Source organism: Balaenoptera acutorostrata, chromosome 4, assembly GCF_949987535.1.
Source record: "Balaenoptera acutorostrata chromosome 4, mBalAcu1.1, whole genome shotgun sequence".
NCBI lineage: Eukaryota > Metazoa > Chordata > Mammalia > Artiodactyla > Balaenopteridae > Balaenoptera > Balaenoptera acutorostrata.
In genome coordinates this window covers 10335087-10358076 of record NC_080067.1, presented here as the reverse complement: position 1 = coordinate 10358076, position 22990 = coordinate 10335087, and the positions used below count along the sequence as shown (strand labels likewise).

General features: G+C 45.8%; 1 protein-coding gene across 1 annotated transcript in view; it reads left to right on the top strand.

The window, feature by feature from the left end:
* PLCL2 (phospholipase C like 2) overlaps positions 1 to 22990 on the top strand; it is a 193747-nt gene that overhangs the window by 109612 nt on the left and 61145 nt on the right. Inside the window, exons 3-4 of the mRNA XM_057545045.1 lie at positions 217 to 2703; positions 5145 to 5348. Of these exons, the coding sequence (XP_057401028.1) occupies positions 217 to 2703; positions 5145 to 5348 (2691 nt within the window). The remainder of the gene's footprint in view (positions 1 to 216; positions 2704 to 5144; positions 5349 to 22990) is intronic.

Sequence of the window (22990 nt, the reverse complement as noted above, 5' to 3'; positions counted from 1 at the left end):
GATTTTTTTTTTTTTTACCTGTCTGTATTAGGCTGTAAAGGCCAAGGCCACTTCTAAGCTTTAGAAGTGAATGAGTATCATTCATTATAAAACATACAATTGGAAATCCTAAGAGTATGATTTTTTCCCAAGGAAATTAAATTTTTATTCCTAGTCTTGAACATAGAAACCTATATTTGTGTTATCCTAATACCCTATGATTTTTTTTTCTCCTAGGATGGTACAAAACAGAAAAGAGAGCGGAAAAAGACGGTCTCCTTCAGCAGTATGCCCACGGAGAAAAAGATCAGCAGTGCAAGTGATTGTATCAATTCCATGGTGGAGGGTTCGGAACTCAAAAAGGTTCGCTCCAACTCTAGAATTTACCACAGGTATTTTTTACTGGACGCTGACATGCAGAGCCTGAGGTGGGAACCATCCAAGAAGGATTCTGAGAAAGCCAAGATTGATATTAAATCCATCAAGGAAGTGAGAACGGGAAAAAATACAGACATATTCCGCAGCAATGGCATTTCTGACCAGATATCTGAAGACTGTGCATTTTCAGTCATCTATGGAGAGAATTATGAGTCACTCGATTTGGTTGCCAACTCCGCAGATGTTGCAAACATCTGGGTCACGGGACTGCGGTACCTAATTTCTTATGGGAAACATACACTTGATATGTTAGAAAGTAGCCAAGACAACATGAGGACTTCTTGGGTTTCACAAATGTTTAGTGAAATTGATGTAGATAACCTGGGACATATAACTCTGTGCAACGCCGTGCAGTGTATCAGAAACCTCAATCCTGGTTTAAAAACGAGCAAAATTGAGCTTAAGTTCAAAGAATTGCACAAGTCCAAGGACAAAGCTGGTACTGAAGTCACAAAGGAGGAATTTGTTGAGGTTTTCCATGAGCTTTGTACTAGACCTGAAATTTATTTCCTTTTAGTTCAGTTCTCAAGCAATAAAGAATTCCTTGATACCAAGGACCTTATGATGTTTCTTGAGGCAGAGCAGGGTGTGGCACATATAAATGAGGAAATAAGCCTTGAAATTATTCACAAATATGAGCCATCCAAAGAGGGTCAGGAAAAGGGCTGGCTTTCCATAGACGGGTTCACTAATTACCTTGTGTCATCTGACTGTTATATATTTGATCCAGAGCATAAGAAGGTCTGTCAGGACATGAAGCAACCCTTGTCTCATTACTTTATAAACTCATCTCATAATACATACTTAATAGAGGATCAGTTCCGAGGTCCCTCTGATATCACAGGATACATCCGAGCTCTTAAAATGGGTTGCCGGAGTGTTGAATTGGATGTATGGGATGGGCCAGATAACGAACCTGTGATTTACACAGGCCACACCATGACCTCGCAGATCGTCTTCCGCAGCGTCATTGATATTATTAACAAGTATGCATTCTTTGCTTCAGAGTACCCTCTCATCCTGTGTTTGGAAAATCACTGTTCTGTTAAACAACAGAAGGTCATGGTTCAACACATGAAGAAAATTTTAGGAGACAAGCTCTACACAACCTCACCCAGTGCTGAGGAATCTTACCTGCCATCCCCAGATGCCCTGAAAGGGAAGATACTCATTAAGGCAAAGAAGCTGTCTTCCAACTGCTCTGGAGTAGAGGGCGATGTTACTGACGAGGATGAAGGGGCAGAGATGTCTCAGAGGATGGGCAAGGAGAACGCAGATCAGCCCAACCACGTGCCTGCCAAGCGCTTCCAGCTCTGCAAAGAGCTGTCCGAGCTGGTGAGCATCTGCAAGTCGGTGCAGTTCAAAGAGTTCCAGGTGTCCTTTCAGGTTCAGAAGTACTGGGAAGTCTGCTCATTCAACGAAGTGCTTGCCAGCAAATACGCCAACGAGAATGCAGGGGACTTTGTCAATTACAACAAGCGCTTTCTCGCCAGGGTTTTCCCCAGTCCCATGAGAATTGACTCCAGCAACATGAACCCTCAAGATTTTTGGAAATGTGGTTGTCAGATCGTGGCCATGAACTTTCAGACCCCGGGACTGATGATGGACCTGAACATCGGCTGGTTTAGGCAGAACGGGAACTGCGGCTACGTGCTGCGGCCGGCCATCATGAGGGAGGAGGTCTCCTTCTTCAGCGCCAACACCAAAGACTCCGTCCCAGGAGTCTCACCCCAGCTCCTTCACATCAAGATCATCAGCGGGCAGAACTTCCCCAAACCCAAAGGATCGGGTGCTAAAGGCGACGTGGTGGACCCTTACGTCTACGTTGAGATCCACGGGATCCCCGCTGACTGCGCAGAACAGAGGACGAAAACAGTGCACCAGAACGGAGACGCTCCCATCTTCGACGAAAGCTTTGAGTTCCAGATCAACCTGCCCGAACTGGCCATGGTGCGCTTTGTGGTCCTGGACGACGACTACATCGGCGATGAGTTCATCGGCCAGTACACGATCCCCTTCGAGTGTCTGCAGACGGGCTACCGCCACGTGCCGCTGCAGTCGCTCACCGGCGAGGTCCTCGCCCACGCGTCTCTGTTCGTGCACGTGGCCATCACTAACCGGAGAGGAGGCGGGAAGCCTCACAAGAGGGGCCTCTCTGTGAGGAAAGGGAAGAAGTCCAGGGAGTATGCGTCCCTGAGAACACTGTGGATTAAAACTGTGGACGAGGTCTTCAAGAACGCCCAGCCCCCAATTCGGGACGCCACCGACCTGAGAGAGAACATGCAGGTACGGCGCGGGGGCTCGTGTGCGCCTGCGCGCGGTGTATGAGTCTATTGGAGGGTTTCTTTAAACAGTCCTATCCCTGATCTTAAATACTTTGTAAATTCCCATCGCTTGTAAGAATGTTTACCACCGATCTCATTTTTTTTTTTTTTTATCATGTGAATTTCCAAAACGGCAGCCGGTATTGAACACACTCTATGGGAATGAGACAGCCTTGTTGCTGAGTCCACACCCGTCCTGGTCCCTGTTAATCACCAGGGAACAGTCCTCCGTCTTCTCTAAAAGCGCACGTGGGAATCTCTGGTATTTCTGAATATTCCTTAGCTGGAACACACTGACGTCAAGCCCATGAAACTAGAGGGACACGTTCCGGTCCTTTCTTGTGGGGCCGTCATGCTGTGGGAATGGTGAGCCTGTAAGCAGCCCGTGGGTTTATGTATTGAGCCTGCTTTTGACTCTGGAGCGCAGCTATCTAACTGTGTAAGTAAAAGACACGTGACACCTGTATTTATTAGAGATGTCTGAGATAATAATTACCTCTGAACCGCATAGTGGCGAAAAGCAATCAGTCAGGGTTAGGTATGTAATTAAGGATTGTCCACGTGTCTAGCAGGATACTGGGGCTACCAGTGATGCAGAACGAGGCTGCGAGGGCCACCTCACACACGCACCTGCCCCAGCCCATCCCAGTGTGTGATGGATCACCGGTCAGTGTGTTTAAAAACGATAAAAAAAGATACATATATATATATATATATATATATATATATATATATATATATATATACACACGCACACACACGTGTGTATATGTATATATAATCTTTATAACTATTATGAGCAGAATGCCAGCAGCAAGTAAAATTAAAAGGCCTTCCCACAATGGAGACATTTTGTTTTATTTCTTGCCTCCTAGTAAATGTGGAGGGTGTCTCCCTGTCTCTGAGGGTGCCGGTCGGTGGACCTCAGCTCTGAGCAGCCCGCACGTCCCTGCCCCGCGGCGGCTGTCGTGCGCATGAAGCCGAGCGCCGTCCTTCCAGGGCCGCGTGTCTGTGCCGAACCCACATTGCAGTCGGCGCTGTGTGATGCCCCTGCCACGCACGGGCGGTCGGGCCAGCGATGCGGCAGGAAACAGCAGACTTTAGTTGGCGGTGGGCAGCGGATAATAAACAAATAGGACAACGGCAGGTGAAGAAGAAGTAACCGGGGAGTGCGAGGGTGTGACTGGGGGCCCCCCCTTAGAGCTCTCAGTAAGGATTTATTGTTGTGAGCAGTCAACATCCAAGTGATTTTGAACAAAATGATACACAGCTTGATGCCCATATTTAAAGCAATATTAATAAAAAGAAAATGTTTAAATGTAAAACCAACGTGCTGCTCCTTTCCGAGGACTGGGGTGTTTGAAAGCAGAAGGCACAGGGCTTGGGGGGCCCAGATGCCTCCCCTCTGGCCGCCGTGCTCAGCCCGGGTCAGGACCCAGGTGTGCCCGGGGTGACTCCGTTTTCGGTTGGAATGTACCTGTTCTGGCAGCACAGCGATTAAGAGCAGAGGCCTCATCCTCAGCAGACTTCAGGTAAAGTCCTGACCCCTTCACCTGCCAGCTGTGTGACCTCAGACAAACAACGGAGACGGGCCTCAGCTGAGGCCGGCCTCCTCGCGCCCAGCGTGGCTGGTTGCCAGGGTCAGATGGGGTCACGTATGTTACATATGCCTTGCACACAGTGCTCAGAGAACACCGACTCGTGGCTTTTCACAGTATGGAAGGGTTTCCTTTAATGGGGATTTTAATGGTACCTCTGGTGATTAGAGAAAAAGAGCATTGAGAGCAGGAGGAGAAGCAGCATGGAGACGGGACTAGGGGAAGGGAAGGCCGTGGTACCGGGCAGGAAGCTCTCCCGCCGGGCACATCTCCACGGAAACCGCAGCCTCCTCCAGGTTCCTTTAGCTTTGGAACCAGCTGGTATGAACAGGTGAGAGAGACTCAAGTTTCTGTCTTGCAAATATTCCTCTTTTTTTTTTTTTTTTTTTTTTTTGGATGGCTGGCATATTGGATGCTTATTTTAAGCCTGATTTTTTTTTTTTTTCTGAATCTTTACCTTTTTGAATGCAGAAGCCATTTTTTTCGTTTGCTCATAATTACATATCAGCATTAGCACTGCTGTGAACTTTGATCTGAAAAGCAGCTTTGCCCTTCGAAAGAATTTAACTTATTTGCCTTTTCCATACTTTTGATGAATTGGTATTACAAATATCTATAACTATGTTTACTTTGGAAAGTAGCCATTTTTCCCAGGATAAGATAATCATTAACCACGTCTGTCATAACACTGCTAGTAACTGTTGTATCAGGCAGTCCGAGGATAACCAAGTATATTGAGTATAACATCCACGAGAAATTAAAACCCTGGTGAATTACAAAGCGCCTTCTTCTTTCCATTGAGCAGAATGCAGTGGTGTCCTTCAAGGAGCTGTGTGGCCTCTCCTCCGTAGCCAACCTCATGCAGTGCATGCTGGCGGTGTCTCCCCGCTTCCTGGGACCTGATAACACGCCCCTGGTGGTCCTGAATCTCAGCGAGCAGTACCCCACCATGGAGTTGCAGGGAATCGTGCCCGAGGTTCTGAAGAAGATCGTAACAACTTACGACATGGTGAGTGGCTCTTTGCACTTTTATGGAGCCCAGGGGAGAGAGGTGTCTTAGGACAGTACCCCGACATGCTTAGGAGCTCTTGCCGAGGTGTGCTTTCCTAGTTCATGCTTCCTTTACCTGTGCTGGAAAAGTTACTCCCCTGACCTTGCTGTATTTGAAAGACTTTAGTGTTTTGTTGTTGCTATTTTAGAAAGCAGGATTCGGACAGCTTTTCAAGAATGTATCTGAATTGATTTCTAAAGCATACGCTATTTTCCACATATATATAGGAGGGAATTTTTTTAACCTTTTCCTGCAATCAGCCATTGAGTCACTCATTTTTATTTTGTTTTCTAACTGGTAAAGGTGAGAAATTTAGGTTTTTTTTTTCCTAAAATACACTTTAAATACCATCAGAAGCAGGTGCTTCCACTACATGACTCTATATTGTGCAATGTTTTCCTTCCTTATAGCAGCTGCTCTGTGGCGCCTGTGATTGGTAATCAGCTCAGCGTTAATGAGGAATCCTCAGGACACCTAGAATATTGCATTTTTGCACTTAAGGTCTATCTTGCGTTTTCCTAATGGCTTCCTGCTCTCGCTGTACTTTTTGATTTATCGTAACTCTGAGGGATGAGTTAGTGGGTGAACAGTACCGTTTCAAGCTCGCGGTGTAGCTGAAGTTGTCAAAACGCCGGTGAGCGCCGCAGGTCCTCCCCTGCGGTCAGGGTTAAGGGTGGTGCTGGACCTCCCCTCCCAGATGGGCGAGGCTGTCAGCCTGTACCGCCCGGGTGCTCAGAGGTAAGAGGCCTCACCCACCACCGCCTCCACACTAGAAGCAGGAGCTCCGACCACAAAACTCAAGGCTGCTTCTCAGGTAGCCTGCTGTGGTCTAAGACAAATCAGCAGTGGCATTGTAAACCTTACAGAAATATATTTTTTTTTACTATTCTGTAAGTTGACCTGAAAGCTGCAATTCGGAGGGATTTATACAATTTCCAGGAAAGAAAAAACTGATTTAGGTCAGCATTTCCCACAGTGTCTGCTGAGGAACCTTGGTTTCTTAGGATATTAATAAGTGTCACATGGGAGAAAGGGTTCCATGTTGAAATAATTTAGGGAAATACTGGTTTGAGCAAAATTAATCAGATGTCTTCACTGCGGGACTGCGTGGGGCCTTTTGTTTGCCGGCAGTGGCTTTCCAAAGGTTGATGGACATAGTATGCCCTATTTCACAAATTGTCTTGACCATGGGGTACTATTTCCAGAAACAAAAGTTTGGAAGGATTTTTGCTCTTGATCTTCTTCACTTCTTGGCCTTGTTCACCCAAATCTTTGGGTGCATAAGATCTGGAAGTCCAAGTCAGAAACATGCAACATTTTTTTTCTTTTGCTCTCTTTCCCCCAGTTTTACTGAGAAATAATTGACACTCATGTATAAGTTTAAGGCGTACAGCATGATGGTTTGATTTACGCATATTGTGAAATGATTACCACAGTGGGTTCAGCTGACATCCATCTTCTCATAAAAAGAAGGAAGAAGAGAGGAAAGGAAAAAAAAATTTCTTGTGATAAGAGCTCTTAGGATTTATTTTCTTAAGTTTCCTGTGTATCAGTCATCATGGTATATATTACATTCCTAGGACTTATTTATCTTATAACTGGAAATGTCTACCTTTTGACCACCTTCCTTCAGTTCTCACTGTCTGCACCCTTCACCTCTGGTAACCACAAATCTGATCTCTTTTTCTATGAGTTTGGTTTTTTGTTTTTGTTTTGTTTTATTTTAGTTTCCACATATAAGTGGGTCATACAGTATTTGTCTTTCTCTGACTCATTTCACTTAGCATAATACCTTCAAGGTTCATCTGTGTTGTAGCAAATGGTAGGATCTCCTCATATTTTAATATATATATGTATATCTCACAACTTCTTTATCTATCCATAGACATTTAGGTTGTTTCCATATCTTGGCTATTGTAAATAATGCTGCTGTGAATATGGGGGTGCATGTATCTTTTTGAGTTAGTGTTTTTATTACCTTCGGATATATTCCGAAAAGTGGAATTGCTGGATCATATGGTAGTTCTGTTTTTAATTCTTTGAGGATCTTCCATGCTGTTTTCCCTAGTAGCTATACTAATTTACATTCCCACCAATAATAAGAGTGCAGTATTTTAAACAGCTTATCAGTTCATTACTTTAAGAAAAAGTGGTATTTGATCTTTTTCCTAAGTTCCAGTGCAATAACCACACATTGTAGCAGGTGCTTGTTATTCCCTGCTCTTTCCAGCTTAGAGTTCACGGTGATGTAAGGTAAATAAGGACCGAACACTGGACACTGCAGGCAAACTGCAGGGCGTGGCGGTCACCCTTCAGAAAGAAGGACGGCCAGGGGCAAATGTGTCTGTAAACATGGGTGGGGGGAGCACTGTGCTGGGTGCTGGAGGGGCCACAGGCATGAGCATAAGGGGTCCCTGTCCTCAGGGAGCCGTCCAGTCTGCTAGGATGGCAGCTGGGGAACAAAACAAAGAAGCTTATGCTGAGATTCCTTTGGGGGGAAAAGATGGAAAGATAGGAAAAAGAGGTAACATGGAAAAGTCTGAAGAGCTCTTGCATGCTGTGCCTCAGGCTACCTAGTTAGTTTTATGAGAAGAAGCCCAAAGAAGTAGCTGATATTTGTAAATGCTTTTTAAACTTAAGCCACAAATAAAATCGTTAGACATTTTGCAGACCCACGTCATTGACCAACATCTAAGATGACTTACCGGCTCAAGTGTGTTACTGGTCACGCAGTGACATTTCTTCATGGTAACCTTTTTTTTTTTTTTTTTTTTTTTAGTTTTTTGGCTGTGTTGGGTCTTCGTTTCTGTGCGAGGGCTTTCTCTAGTTGCAGCAAGCGGGGGCCACTCTTCATCGCGGTGCGCGGGCCTCTCACGATCGCGGCCTCTCCTGTAGCAGAGCACAGGCTTCAGACGCGCAGGCTCAGTAACTGTGGCTCACGGGCCCAGTTGCTCCGCGGCATGTGGGATGCTCCCAGACCAGGGCTCGAACCCGTGTCCCCTGCATTAGCAGGCAGATTCTCAACCACTGCGCCACCAGGGAAGCCCCATGGTAACCTTTTTAACAGGACCTTCCTGAGAGTGGGATGTGGTGCCCCAGGGAGGTGTTAACTGGGAGGGTTGGTACCCAGGCGCTTGTCCAGGCTGAGCCCAGAGCGGGAGTGCTGGGTGGATACAGTGCCCACCATATCACTTCCCCCGCCCCTTCCTCTCCCTGGGCTGGCAGATGATAACATTTACTATGTAACTCTTATCTGCATACAACTTTATAATTGTGATGTTGTAGAAATGATAAGACAGTTGGCTTGCTTACATTTTTAAAGTTGTGAAATTAGTCTTACATAATGTCTCATTGACATAGCTCGGCTGCGTTATACCCCTAGCTTTATTGATCTCCTTTTCATTCCACCTGATAAATTAAGCTATAAAGTACTTAAAATTAAATTCAAATTTTTATAATTTGCCTTTTAAAGATTGTCATATTGCTATGGCAATATTATAGCTCTTGTAATATTTTATAGTCCATTTGTTAGTGACTTAATTATTTCTTACCTTGTGACAATTGATTAAAGCTAGCTAAAGAATAGATGAAATACTGATGGGAAATGTCATAAGGTCTTGGATAGCCTTTATTTTTGTAACGTTTGTTATATTGGGCTTAACCCAAAATTAGCCTTAGAAATAAGATCTTATTTCATTTCGTTGACTTCCCATTTATAGTTTGAAGACTCCAAATGAAAAGTAAGCGTAGTCTGAGAAATCCACCCCTCCCCACAAAGTCCTATGTTACTGTGAGTCTGCACTGCTGAAGTTACCCTCCAGTGAGAACAGGATTGCGGTATCTCCTAAGAGTGTACAGATATGTATTTATGCTGCCAAGATTGTGACTATTTTTCTGTCTAAACTCTTATTAATAAACGAGTTGTAGCTGAAATATGCCAGTGTCTTTGCGAAAAAGGAGAGGGCAGGGAAGGAGCTGATCATGGAAATGTGGGCACTGTGTAAGCCGGTGTGGAGGCTAGGAAAGAGGGCCCATGCTCAAGGTGGCCTGCAGCCCCATTTGCCTGGGACAGACCCTGCTTGTACACCTGTTGTCCCAGCATAATTATTAATAGTTCTCCCTGTAACCCTTAAAAGTGTCCCTGTTTGGATAATTAGTTGTGTGGTCACCCTGCCCACGGCCCCTAGATAGTCCTAATGGCTCTTGTCATCCCACCAACAAACAGGTCTTCAGAGTGGCTCAAATTGTGGTTTTTTGCCCTATTTTTGGTCCCTCCTTGGATCCCGGAAGTGGTGAGGTTTGAGGCTGGGACGTTGCTCAGGAAGGCGGGTGTCAAAGCCACTCGGGAGCAGAGGAAGAAAAACACAGACACCTTCTTAGATCAGGCAGATGGGGGAGAAATAGGGAGGGACTGGTCTGGAGAGTGGGGGTGACTGTGTGGTCACACGAGGGAGGCTTTTCTTCCCTGGAGGAGTTCACAGTTTAGTGGAAGAGATGAAACATATCCAGAGATAGTGAGAGGATAGATGATAGACAGATGTGTTAAAATATGTAAACAGATTATTTGGATGTTCATGGGAGAGAATGGTCAGTTTCAAGTTTAGGAATTAGGAAGACTTCAAGGAAACACTGGCCTCTGACCCTTAAGAACGACTCAGATTTCAGCAGGTGAAGAAAAGGAGACGGTTGCAGGCTGAGTTCACAGGGTGAAACACTCTCAGAAATGGGAAGCACGTGTTCTAGGAAATTCAAGCGTGGACCGTGGGAGTTCTTGCACATTTTTGAGCAGCAAAGGGCCATGCTCAGAATTAAGATTATGGACTGTGGGAGGGTAGGGGTGAAAGAGAACTCAGAGGCCGCCTGCTGAGCGTCTTTATTTTGCAGATGAGAAAATGGAAACCCAGTAGTGCATCAAATTAATGGCAGAACCATTAATGGTTCTAATGGCAGGTTTAGAGCATGACTAGTCTCTTTGTCCGGTTTTTGCCCTGCAGTCCAGAGCAGGAAGATGAGCCATGTGTGGTGTGTAGATGACTGATGAATCTGCCCGTAAAGCCCAGATAGCGCCAATAATCATGATCTGACATTGTTCACGTGGGGCTCTTGAAGTCCCAGGTACCGTATTTCTGATTCTTGCTCCCCCATGAAGGTGGAGAAGAATTCGTCTTGCATACTTTGGCGTATGTCAAAAGGCAGATCTGATGAGCTTAACATAAGGAAGACTGTATTCAACAGATTAAGTTCCACTCAATGGAATCTGATTATAAGTACCTGAATATATCTTTTGTATTATTACTTCAGAAAACAGAAAATTTAAGTGTTTTACTTAAAAGTGTGTGTCAGTGAACTTGAATGCGTCCACTGTTGAGAATCAGATATCACAGTTGAGCTCATTCTCTCATGTGTTTAAAAGCTGGTTTGGAGAAGATAAGGATTCCGTAACCTGAGTAAGAGATTCTGGCGAGTGAGTGGGTCCCCTCTCCATAACACACAGTGCTCCTGGGATGGTCCGCCGGGAGGGTTCAGGACCACGTCTCCCCTCTCCCGTCATCCATCATCTTTTTTTTTTTAATAAACAAATTCTTTTTTTTTTTAATGAGGCATGTTTTATTTATTTATTTTTTTAAATGTAATTTTTATTTATTTATTTTTTTGGCTGTGTTGGGTCTTCGTCTCTGTGAGAGGGATTTCTCCAGTTGTGGCGAGCGGGGGCCACTCTTCATCGCGGTGCGTGGGCCTTTCACTGTCGCGGCGTCTCCTGGTGTGGAGCACAGGCTCCAGACGCGCAGGCTCAGTAGTTGTGGCTCACGGGCCTAGTTGCTCCGCAGCATGTGGGATCTTCCCAGACCAGGGCTCGAACCCGTGTCCCCTGCATTGGCAGGCAGATTCTCAACCACTGCGCCACCAGGGAAGCCCCATTCATCATCTTTTTATACTAAAGTGGTTTTTACCACCCTTTTTAATGTTGATGAAAGTAATGATTCAGCTCTCCAGCTATCTTTGCTTATTAGTTTCAGATTTACCGTCTGCTTTACGCTTAAATTTTTTAAAATGTTATGAGATCTATGGTAACAAATAGAGACCAAGATGTCAACATTGTTCCTCGACTGAGAGAAAACACTGGAAGTTTAAATATTTTGTGAAGTGTTACATAAAAAGAAAGTTCTCTTTAAAATTTTTTCATTGGACTTTGAGGGCAGTATTCTCGGTGAAAGAAGCCAGACACAGAAAGACAAGCCCTGCGGGATTCCACTTAAATGAGGTATCTAAAATAGTCAGATTCATAAAATCAAAGACTAGACTGGTAGTTACCAGGGCCTGGGAGGAGGGGGAGATAGGACGTTATTAATCAACAGGCATGAAGTTTCAGTTAAGTGAGATGGAGGAGTTCTAAAGACCCGTGTACAGTAGCACCTTGTACCTCTAGTCAACAGTAATGCATTGTACAGGTAAGCATTTGTTAAGAGGGGTAGATCTCATGTTAAGTGTCCTTATCACATAAACATTTTTTAAAGAAAAAATGTCTTTTTCCTTGGTTTTGCTACAATTTTTCTGCACTATGGAATATGCTTCAGTCATTGTAAGTAAATTGACGATGAAGTGACAGGGAATGAAAAGGAGAGAAGAGGGAAAAGGAAAGAAAAGTATGCCCAGCTCTGTCACAGACAGCATGACTGTTCACATACACAGTGGCGGACTCTCGAGCAGCCGATCTGAAATTAATTTGTTTCCATCTTTTACAGCTTCACAAAAATCTTGATTTTAATTGCCTCCACACTTAATTAAGACAGCACTCTCTGAGGAATCCGTTTATCCAGTAGAGAACAGTATTTTTTAGTGTTTAAAAAAAAAAGGAACAAGATGCTTTGTCTAGGAGCATGTTATTTGCTTGCTGTGAATATTTTTATGTAAGTTACTGAATAGTCCCTTCTACCTCATGGCTTTAAATATTCTTAAATAAAACAAGGTCCTTTAAATAAAATATGAGAAACGAAGGGTTTTTTTCTTACACAGATATGTTGGCAGTCGGCATGCGCATCAATAGTGCTCTGCTGTATGTTGTTGGTATGGGTACCTGTATTTTGTCTGGCCACTGCTTAACGCAGGGAAGAGAGAAATCACACTTCATAATTGATGGAGTCTCTGCCCATCTGGACCAAGCAGAGATCATCTGTAATAAGGTTATTATTGATCCCCATCTCCTCTGTGGCTGCTTTTATCACTCTCCTGCCTCAGAACTTGACATTAAAAGCATCTTTTAATTGGAGGTGTCAACTCTGCCAATTTTTATAACTGTAGAAAAATAGAGTATTATGCCTTGGGATAAGACTGAGCTACAAAGAGGGGGGAAAAAAGACAGATTAGGGCAAGGTGAATGTACCCTGCTACAGGGGGGAAGAGCAGAACCCCAAAGCCTCTAGTTTAATTCAGTGACAGGGGAGGTCCAGCCAATGACGTTTACAAAACGGTTTCTCTGGCATCATCGAAACCATACAGCTGACCCACTTCAGAGCGACTGCCAACCCCACGGGAAGGGAAAAGTAATGTTTAAAGGATGGAATGTGCTGATAATATCACTCGTATCATCAGATCAGATGTAGAGGCTACCACTCAGCCATCAGAAGCAGGAAGACTGAGAAACTTAGGGGAGATGGTGCTTCACGGTGTGATACGGTGGTGATTGCACGGCTGTATCTCTCATCCGCTTTTCATGTTTTACATGTCTCCACAGAAACCATCGAGGCACACCTATGTAGAAGTATTCTTACACACACAAACACACACACACACACACATGCACACACACGCACACACCTGCAGATACTAAGCAAGACAGTTGTGAAACACACACCTGCAGATACTAAGCAAGAACAGTTGCGAAACAGTAGCATTTTAGGGGCTGGCAATCCCCTTGAAAGAGCCTTCATCAGCGCCTGTTTTTTACCAGTTAAATTTGATACCCAGCCCCAGACTCTCTGGGAGGACAGAGATGCAAACCTTAACAGAGTCCCACACGTTGTCAGATGGTGTCTTCAGACGAGGAGTGATAAAGTACGAAGCGAGCCACTGTACCATCTGACGCACCAACTGCAGATACTATTCTGCAGTTTACAATTCCTGAGTAACTGCGGTGCTGTCCCACCGTACTGGTAAATGAGAAACGGGAGCCTGCTATTGGCATCACTTCAGCCCTTGAACCAAGCCACCTGGGGAGTGGTTATGGGGCTGTGGCTCGGGGCCGTGTGTTTGGTGGGGTCTCCCACTGTTTGACTTCTCTGTTAGAGCCTTTCTGTTGCTTCTCAAGGGGGCAGAACAAGATTGCTTATTTCTCGAACACTATTTCACTGAATCTGGTAGGAAATATGTATGTAATATATCTGGAACCTAAAGCTCCAGAAAAGTTAGGGAACTTCCTTTTAAGCAGATGCATCATGCAGAAGAAGACTACTACATTTTTGATAAAACTAAGATCGTTGAAGTGCTGTAGTCTTTTTTTCTTCCTGTGCAAGAGGAGAGGAATTGCTTCCCATGTTCCCATCAGATCCCACGAATGTGGGATTTTGCTCTTGTATTATTCCTTCAGTGTTTATTTTTGATATATTCTCTTCTTGACTAGAAATAATTTATTTTGTTTCTTCAGTGGCTAAAGTTACCTCCTTAAGTTGTTTTCTGAGTCCTTCTTTCTGTGAAAGACCCACCAGGACATTTTTTTCAATATTTATTTGGGTGCGCTGGATCTGTAGTTGCAGCGTGCGGGATCTTCCTTGTGGCATGTGGACTCCTAGTTGTGGCATGCATGCGGGATCTAGTTCCCCGGCTAGGGATCGAACCCGGGCCCCCTGCACTGGGAGCACGGAGTCTTAGCCACTGGACCACTAGGGAAGTCCCCAGGACATTTTTTTTTTAATAATATTTTAATGTAACATTTTTTTTAAATTTTTGGCTGTGTTGGGTCTTCGTTTCTGTGCGAGGGCTTTCTCTAGTTGCGGCGAGCGGGGGCCACTCTTCATCGCGGTGTGCGGGCCTCTCACTATCGCGGCCTCTCCTGCTGTGGAGCACAGGCTCCAGACGCGCAGGCTCAGTAGTTGTGGCTCACGGGCCTAGTTGCTCCGTGGCATGTGGGATCCTCCCAGACCAGGGCTCGAACCCGTGTCCCCTGCATTGGCAGGCAGATTCTCAACCACTGCACCACCAGGGAAGCCCCCCAGGACATTTTTTAAAAGTCTGTGTACATCTCTCAAATTCTGAGCGTCCTCTATCAATAATAGACGTGGTTTTCTTGGTCAGTCGCCACGTGCATCGGCAGCTGGTCAGAGCTGGGAACAAGCGTTTGCCTTCCTTGTCCTGGTTTGCTCGGTCAATTTCCTGTCCCCACTAGGCTTCGAATAAACAGAATTGGGCCGAGTGGAGACAGCAGTGCTGGCCGACTTCCAGTTTCTTCAGCCTGTTGTCACCTCATGCCTGTGGGGCAGAGATTGAGTTCAGACCACACACTCGGCCCAGATGGGGAAGGAAATGCAGCTTTCCCAGCTCTCTTAGGGGCAGGTGGGTGTCCCTCAATTTTAGTTCCGTTTCGTAACCCTGATCCATTGCCTTAATTCACATTATCCATTTTGGGTTGTGGTTGCTTGGCTCTTTAGGTAAAATGCTCAGTCTCTCAGACTTTCTCTCTTCCCTCAGCTCGTCTAAGAGTGGCCACTGGCTGCCTGGAGAGGGTACGGCTGCAGAAAGTCTCCTTTCTGTGTCCTTGCTAAAGAATGTCCTCCTAAAGCTCACCACCGCCCACCCCAGTGCACCTTGGGGCCGGTGCGTGCAGCGCAGGGATTTCCTGGCTCCGTCCTTCGTCCTCAGGGCTCCAAGAGGCGGGCTCCCAACGTCCCCTCCACTGCCCCTTTCCTCCTCCTGTCCTAGGGCTGCAAACGCTTGGCCCAGCCGTGGTCGGTGGACGGGCATCTCCTCTACCCTAGGGGTGATGTTCTGGGACCTATATGTGTTGTTCCTTGATATGTTAAAATAATTTGGAAAAGAGTTTCTCCTTGACAGATCCTGACTGTCAAGCCTGTCGTTTTGGTGGGAACCCAAATAAAAATGTAATCTGACCTTTAAAACTGAGAAGTGTCTTTGTTTTTACACGATAGCTGCTTTTCACCCAGGCTCTGAAACTTGCTCTTTGAGTAGGTGGAAAGCCCCAGGGCAAAATGATTTATAAACTATGGCAACATCTCTGGGAAAAAAAACAGCTTTACACTCTCCCCGTTACACCTCCCACTGCTGTCGCCATGCAGCTGGCGGCGTTTCCCTCCCCACGGCCCTTCATCTCCTGGATTCCCAGAAAGACAACCTTCCGGAAATATCACCTAGAGAGAGACCTGGGTGCTGAGGCAGAGTCAGAAGTCTGACGTGCCCACTGTAAGAACGAGGGATTATGATGATCATCGAGAGAAACGGAGTCTGAACACTTTGACTAGTGTTGTGAAGTGAATAACATTCTTCTTAGAGCATCTTGGAAATGTGGCCTCCCTTTGGCATGTTGGGATTGACGAAGAATTTATGTTAAGCCTAGTAATTGCCAAGAGAGGGAAAAAAAGGGGGGGAAATAACTCTAGGGACATGTATCTCATGCATATAGTCTTGTAGCAATTGAAGTTTTCCAGAATCAGAATTTCTGATTTGCTATTGAAACATGCATCAAACACTATTAATAGTATATAGCCCGGGCTTCCCTGGTGGCGCAGTGGTTGAGAGTCTGCCTGCCAATGCAGGGGACACGGGTTCGAGCCCTGGTCTGGGAGGATCCCACACACCACGGAGCGACTAGGCCCGTGAGCCACAACTACGGAGCCTGCGCGTCTGGAGCCTGTGCCCCGCAACGGGAGAGGCCGCGATAGTGAGAGGCCCGCGCACCGCGATGAAGAGTGGCCCCCGCTTGCCGCAACTAGAGAAAGCCCTCGCACAGAAACGAAGACCCAACACAGCCAAAAACTAAATAAATAAATAATTTAAAAAAAAAATATATATATATAGCCCTTTCTTGAAGGGAACACATTTTACAGCATCTGGAATCTGTTTGACATCTTGAAGTTTGTGATCACTGTTGTGGTGTGCACAGCGTGGTACTGTGTCTACAGCCAGTTTTGTGGATGTGATTGTCCTCTGTGGTGGAAATCCTTTTCAAACAGGAAAGTGATGATCAAGAAACAAAGGACTGAGTTGGCTTTTGGTGTGTGATAATTTATATGTCTTTAGCAGCTTGTGAGTTCCGAATCCTTTCAGATCCACAGAAGTGAAGACTGGCCAATCTAGAACCTACCTTTCACGGCTCACTGATGCGTTCAGCCTGCTTCCCCCCTGGTGTCTGGGAGCCCTCTGGCTTGCTCTGACCTCGGACTCATAGGGGAGCTGCGTCTCTCCTTGACCCTCTGACCTGTGCCGTTGGGACAGAGGGAGCTGTGCCGGCCCCTGCTGGCTGCTTTGAGAGATCGTTGTGTTCCTCTCCGTCGTCGTAAGCTGTCCTGGGACAGAACCCTTGGAGCCCCCTACATATGGACTCTACTCTGAAACACCCAGCACTCTCTGGGCCATGCCCCGCTGGAGGACCCAGGAAATGCACCTTCACCGTTTATCTTAGTTCTCCTAGGGTGGTGGTTTCTGGCCAGATGGGGAGTTGGGGGTGTGAAGCCCGTGGTGATTCTTCATCCCGCTCAGGAAGTTGGCTGCCTTTGCCACCTGAGCCTGTGGCTGCACCTGCTGTCAGCTCCGCGTGGGATTCAGAACATTCTCCAGCCAGTTAAATGGGGGTGTTTTGCCTGGGTGATTATTTCAGCAGTGCTGGCTACAACTAACCAGTAAGAATCACACACGTGAACCTTTTATTTTTAAGAAGTATTTTTCTTCTGTCAGAGATTCATCAAAAAGATGAATTGTTTAATATTTCGTTGTGTCCCATCATTGTCTGTATGCAGATTGAGGTTTAGAAAGGATGTAAGTTGCAGTGATAACAGAATTTTATTGTTTAGCATCTCGATATTCTGTTATCATTCCCTGACTTTTCAAATGCAAGATCCATTCACTGGAGCTTAACTTGATTTATTGACACACCCATTCTTATATAGTTTAGGGAAGCAAATGCTTTTCCATTGAGAAAACCGGCAGCGTTGCAAATCCCATTTGGAGTTGAGTTGGAGAGGTTGACATTACTCAGATACCTCTAGAAAATTGTTAGTGGTGGTACATAGATTGGTTTGTAAATGCAATGATGAGTCTTCTCTGTTTTCATGGGCACATAGTCTCTGGATGTGCAATCACATTTTAGAAGACAACTCTCTAAGAAATGGGATAGTTTGGATGGAACCTGCTTCATGAAAGTGAAGCTATCAAAATAACCAGTTTATATGAAAGATCATATATTTCAGAATTTTTTTGAGTACTACATGTAATTGTTGACACTTACTTGGGCCACCTTCTGGCATCACTTCTTGGCAGTAGGATGTACTCATTTCTGACCTTTTTTCCCTGTCTGTTATGTCCCTAGTCATGACCTGGAAGAAATTTTTTAAAGGTGTTTTTCCACAGTCTTTTGAATAATGAGGCAGTAGTGATTTTTCTCTGCAGCTTGATGTATTCCTGACAGTAATATTTGGCACTTTCTAAGCTTTAAGCACATATTTTGTTTGATATGTTACGTTTGACCTCAGGTTTATAAGAGAAATAAAATTCAGCACTGCCTACGGATTCATTATTTCTATTTTTGTGTAGTGCGGAGGGCTCACGCCCAGCCTCACCAAACCCCTCTAATCAGCACTTGTCTGGTGGTAACTCTCCACCATGCACATTAGCCGCTGTGCCAGTGGGGACCGCAGGAACTGTCACTTATTATTCTATTTTAACGGTTCCTGGTTTCCATTCTGTTCACTTATATTCCCCCAGATTGCTGGGAAATAATTAATGCCATTCATCCCACTAAAATAACCACCCTTGACACCAGAAATCTGATTTTACTACCACATGAATTTATCAGGGATAAAAATAGCACTTAATAATGGTTTTGAAGCCTTTTCTAACTTAAGGCATTTAAAGTTCTGAACCATAAGAAAATTACTCTCCCAGTCAACTCAGTGGGTGGACAGTATGGTGTGTCGAGTTAAGTTTAACTCTGCAAGCTTAATTATCAATTAACTTAAAAATAACATGTTAAGTAGTTTAAAACATTTCTTTCCCTACTACGTTTAGTATTCGTCACATCTTTAGGGCTAAGTCTTATAGATTTTTATGTGCAGATTTTACACAGGAAGTCCTTTATCTACTTATGGAGATCTTTAAGTATTTTCTTTGAAACCAACGTTGATCATTCTAGTTTTCTTTATAATTATTACACTGCTACACCAGAGAGAGAGTAAATGGAGTGATGCCATCATTTATGTCATCACATGGCACAAAATGATTTTAGCTTTGAATAATCACTTATCTGGTGACAAAAGCAAAAAAAAAAAAAATCTGTCTTTGTGAATAAGAGATAGCTGTTTTGAGTATTTAGCTAAATGTAACCAAGATGGTAGTTACTCATTTTTAGTTGATTTCCTAAAACTAACCTCTAGCTATGTTATAAGTCCGTGAACGTCTTTGACCAATGTTACAATTCTCTGTGACCAAACTTCTCCTTCGTTTACATATAACATATGTTTGTGCTTTTAAAATACTAACCGCACTTGATTTTTCATGTTCTGTTCTGAAATGTGCATGTAGCATGTCAAACTATGTTCTCTGGAATACTTTTAGTCCAGTATCACCAAGTGATGCATGGTGTGGCATTTCAGAGCGGGGTCGGGCAACGCTGGCCTGTGGGCCTGGCTGGCATCACCCATTTGTGTGTGGGCTGCAAGCCTAAAATGGTATTTACGTATTAGGCGGTCGAAAAATAAAAATTCAGGACATGTAAAAATCATATGAAATTCAAGCCGCAGTGTCCATAAGGAAATTTCGTTAGAGCACGTTCATGACACGTTCTCTGTGTCTGCTTTCACACTGTGAACGCAGAGGTGAGCAGTCGCCTAAAATATTTACTGTCCGCTCCTTCCCAGGAAAAGTTTGCCAACCCCTCAAAAAGAGGATCAGGGAAAAAGTCCTTAGGGTATTTTGATGCACTGGTTTCCAGATTCACTTTGGCCAGCTTAAATCGTGACTTTAAAGGTTTTCTTTCTTCTTCTTTTTTAAATAATGTTCTCAGTGCGTTTTGAATGTAGATCCATAGAACATCATTTTACTCTGTTACCCCAGTAGGAGGAGGGCACCTGAGTGCTGTCCTGGAAGAGGCAGTGGACCCCAGAAGAAGTAAAACTACTTGTTAGTGTTTGACGGTCAGAACTATAAACACTAGAGCCGGGAACTGGGAAAGGAAAGCCTGTGAAAATTCCAGTTTGTTTACAGTGCCCATGAGGACAGCGTGCTATTCCAGCAAAAAAATGGTGACAGTCAACCAGAATCTTGTGTTATAATCCAGTAAAATTTGTCACTAACTTTAGTTCACACGTATGTAGCGAGATGTATAATTGCGATCGCTCTGCTTGGTAATGAGGCACGAAAACGAGCCGTCTAAGGATTGAGTTTAAGCAGTGCTCCTTTTCTCAGTCAGGTCAAGCATTTCTTGTTAGGGGAGGGGGAGGGTAGGGCAGAGAAAGGGGAATTGGGTGGAGCCGGTGGGCAGGCTCTGCATCTCTTCTGAAAACCCCCTAGTTTCCTCTCACCCTCCCCTAAGGCGGGGAGGAGGACTTTCTCTAGAATTATAAAATCCAACCACATTCTACTTAAAGCTCTCTCCACCTCCACCTGGAGGTGAAGCCCAAACCCAGACCCTCTCCCACGGCTGCTGGGGGTAGGGCTGGAGGGTCACACACCCGGCTGTTCTTCATGCTCTTTGCTGCTTTCTTACACTCATCACGACCTGTAATTATGCATTCATTGGTTTGATTCCTTTTCGGAAGGTACCTCTCTCTCTCGCCCCCAGATCTGAGCCCCCGGGTGGCCGCGACCCTGTGTATCCTGCTTATTCCTGCGTTCTCACGACAGAGCCTGCCACAGGGCAGGCCCTCAAAATATATTTATGAACGAATGAGTGAATGAATGAATGAGTGAAAGAAAATGCCCTTGATCCAGAGGACACAGATATCAGGTGTCCTTCCCGCCCTACATCCATGTCCCGGAGTACCTACATTTCCCTGAACTTGGCTCATTTACGCGTGCCCGGAAAGCCTTTCTTGGGAGGGTTAGGTTTGGGGCTGGCGAGGGCTGGAGGGGGGAGTGGCTGTCCTTCCCGTCTCAGTACCGGAGGGTCTCACCGTGTCCGTCCTCAGGTGGTGAGTGGCACCTGTGCGGGTCCAGGAAGAGGAGGTTCCTGGACAGCTCCAGATGCCTGTGGGAAGGGCAGGGCCTGAGGCGGGAGGCCAGACCTGGGACAGCTGGGAGGAAGGAAGGCACGAGCGTCTCAGCTCCCCAGACCATTCACCTCTTATTCAGACCCTCAGAGTCTCCCCTGCCCTTTACCAGAGGATTCTTTGCCCTGTCTGCAATGCCCTACTCTTAAAGATTCATGGGTCCTAAGGAGGACACACCCCCAGGGTTGAGGAATGGAGGGGAGAGGAGGCCAGACAGGAGAGCAGCTTGATTCAGCAAAGACCGCTGAGATGGGAACACGGCTCATGTACGAAGAGTGTTTCATGCTTTTCCAAAGCACACTCAGAAGTTGAGTGCCACGTGAGCTAGTAGGTGGGCATGGGCTCCCGGTGGGCCAAACAAGAAGTCCCTGAATGCCAGACAGCCACCGTCCCTCGGTTGTCACACCCCTCATCCTGACCCTCGCTGGCCCTGCTGGGTACCACACTGCTGTGCTCCCGGGGAAGGAAACCCGGACCCCGCACGCAGTATCCGCGGGCTGTGGGTCCACCTTGGCCAGCCTTTGTCCTGGTCCTTCTCTCACCTGCGTCGTGAGCTGACTCCCAGGGCACAGGAGATGTACCCCTGGCGTGTTCTGCCAAGGACACATCTCCGTGAGTGCAGTTGTGAGTTCACACAGCCCCGGGCAGGTGGGCATGGGTGTGAACACGTGTGTACAATAACGTTCTTGCACAAAGACGCTGGGACTAGCAATTGGGGGAGGAAGGGGGACCCTGCCTGCACCCTGGAAGTAGGTGAGTGGGGGCTTGGGGGACGGTGGTTCCGGCAAAGAAGATGAGCCCTGAGCATGAGAAGTCCCTGCTCTGGCGCTCACTCTGTGACCCGGGCACGTCGCTTCTTCATCTGTAGCGTGGGCAGGGTCTCACCACCTCAGAGCGGGTGAGATCACACGTAAGTAGCCCAGGGCATAGGAAATTCTCAATACACGGTGCTCATTATCATGTCAGTATGAGTTCAAAGGCTAGAAACAAGCAGCTCCTGATGCTCTAAGACTTCTCTGTGTGTGTATCTCAGCATCACTCCAACTTCACAGCAGCAGCTTTGCTGTATATGGAGACGTGGTTACTCCGTTTCATAAAGGCAGGTTTAAAATTGCACAGTGAAAAGCAGAAGGTTAGGTTTCCCACCACCTTGCGTGGGGAGTTGCCTCTCTACTCAGAAAGGAGAAGATGCAGGAGCCTGTGAGTTCTGTGGTTGACACCAGAAAGGCCGTAAATACCGTAGTAGCTGGTCGAGTGGTTCTTGCCCTCCTCCTAGCTCTGCTGTTCCAGAGTACTGCAGACTCTTTACTGGGCTCAAAAATAATGCTCTTCATTACAGAGAAGTCTCCAATTGCTTTCCTCTGTTAACTAACATCTAGACTTAGCTATCACAGACCTGAGAGAAACTAATGACACCTTACAGTAAGACTATGATTGAATTACCGTCTGTTAATTAGGAGTTTCTAAATCACCTTGATCCCCTTGGAGAAAAACCTTGATATAAGTAGATGGTAATAAAAGTGGAACTATGTTTAATTCAAACTGTATCTTTTGAAATTTAATTAATTTCATAATAATAGTTTTATTTATTTCTTAAAAAAATTTTTTGGCCACACCCCGAGGCATGTGGGATCTTAGTTCCCTGAGCAGGGATCAAACCCACGCCCGCTGCATTGAAAGGCAGCGTCTTAACCACTGGACCACCAGGGCAGTCCCTCATAATAATAGTTATAAATGAGCATGTCAGAACTCTCAATGGTCCTTGGTCTCTTGAAAGAGTTCTGTCGCATCCAGAAGTTCCTAATACAGTGTCCGGAAGTAGCTTGCTCACTGAGTAGTTGGCTTTAACGAGCTCGAGTTCCCCTTTTCTCCTGCAGGCATGACTTAGGCCAGGTTTTAAACCAGTCTTGTCAGTTCTTTGGAGACACTCCCCTCCATCAAAGATGTAGCCTCTGAATTCACATTCTTTAAAACTTTGAAGACTGGGGGAGTAACAGTGGTGCCCTGGCCCTCCTTTCCCTCTTCCCAGACATTTACCGGAGGCAGAAGCAAGTGGCCGGCTGTAGACCGCATCCCCACTGGACACCCTGGCTGCCTCCTGGCCTAGTGGAAAGCTCCTTTCCCAGCTGCTAAGCCCCCCCTGTACTCATGTCCCTTCCTGCTGTCATGGCC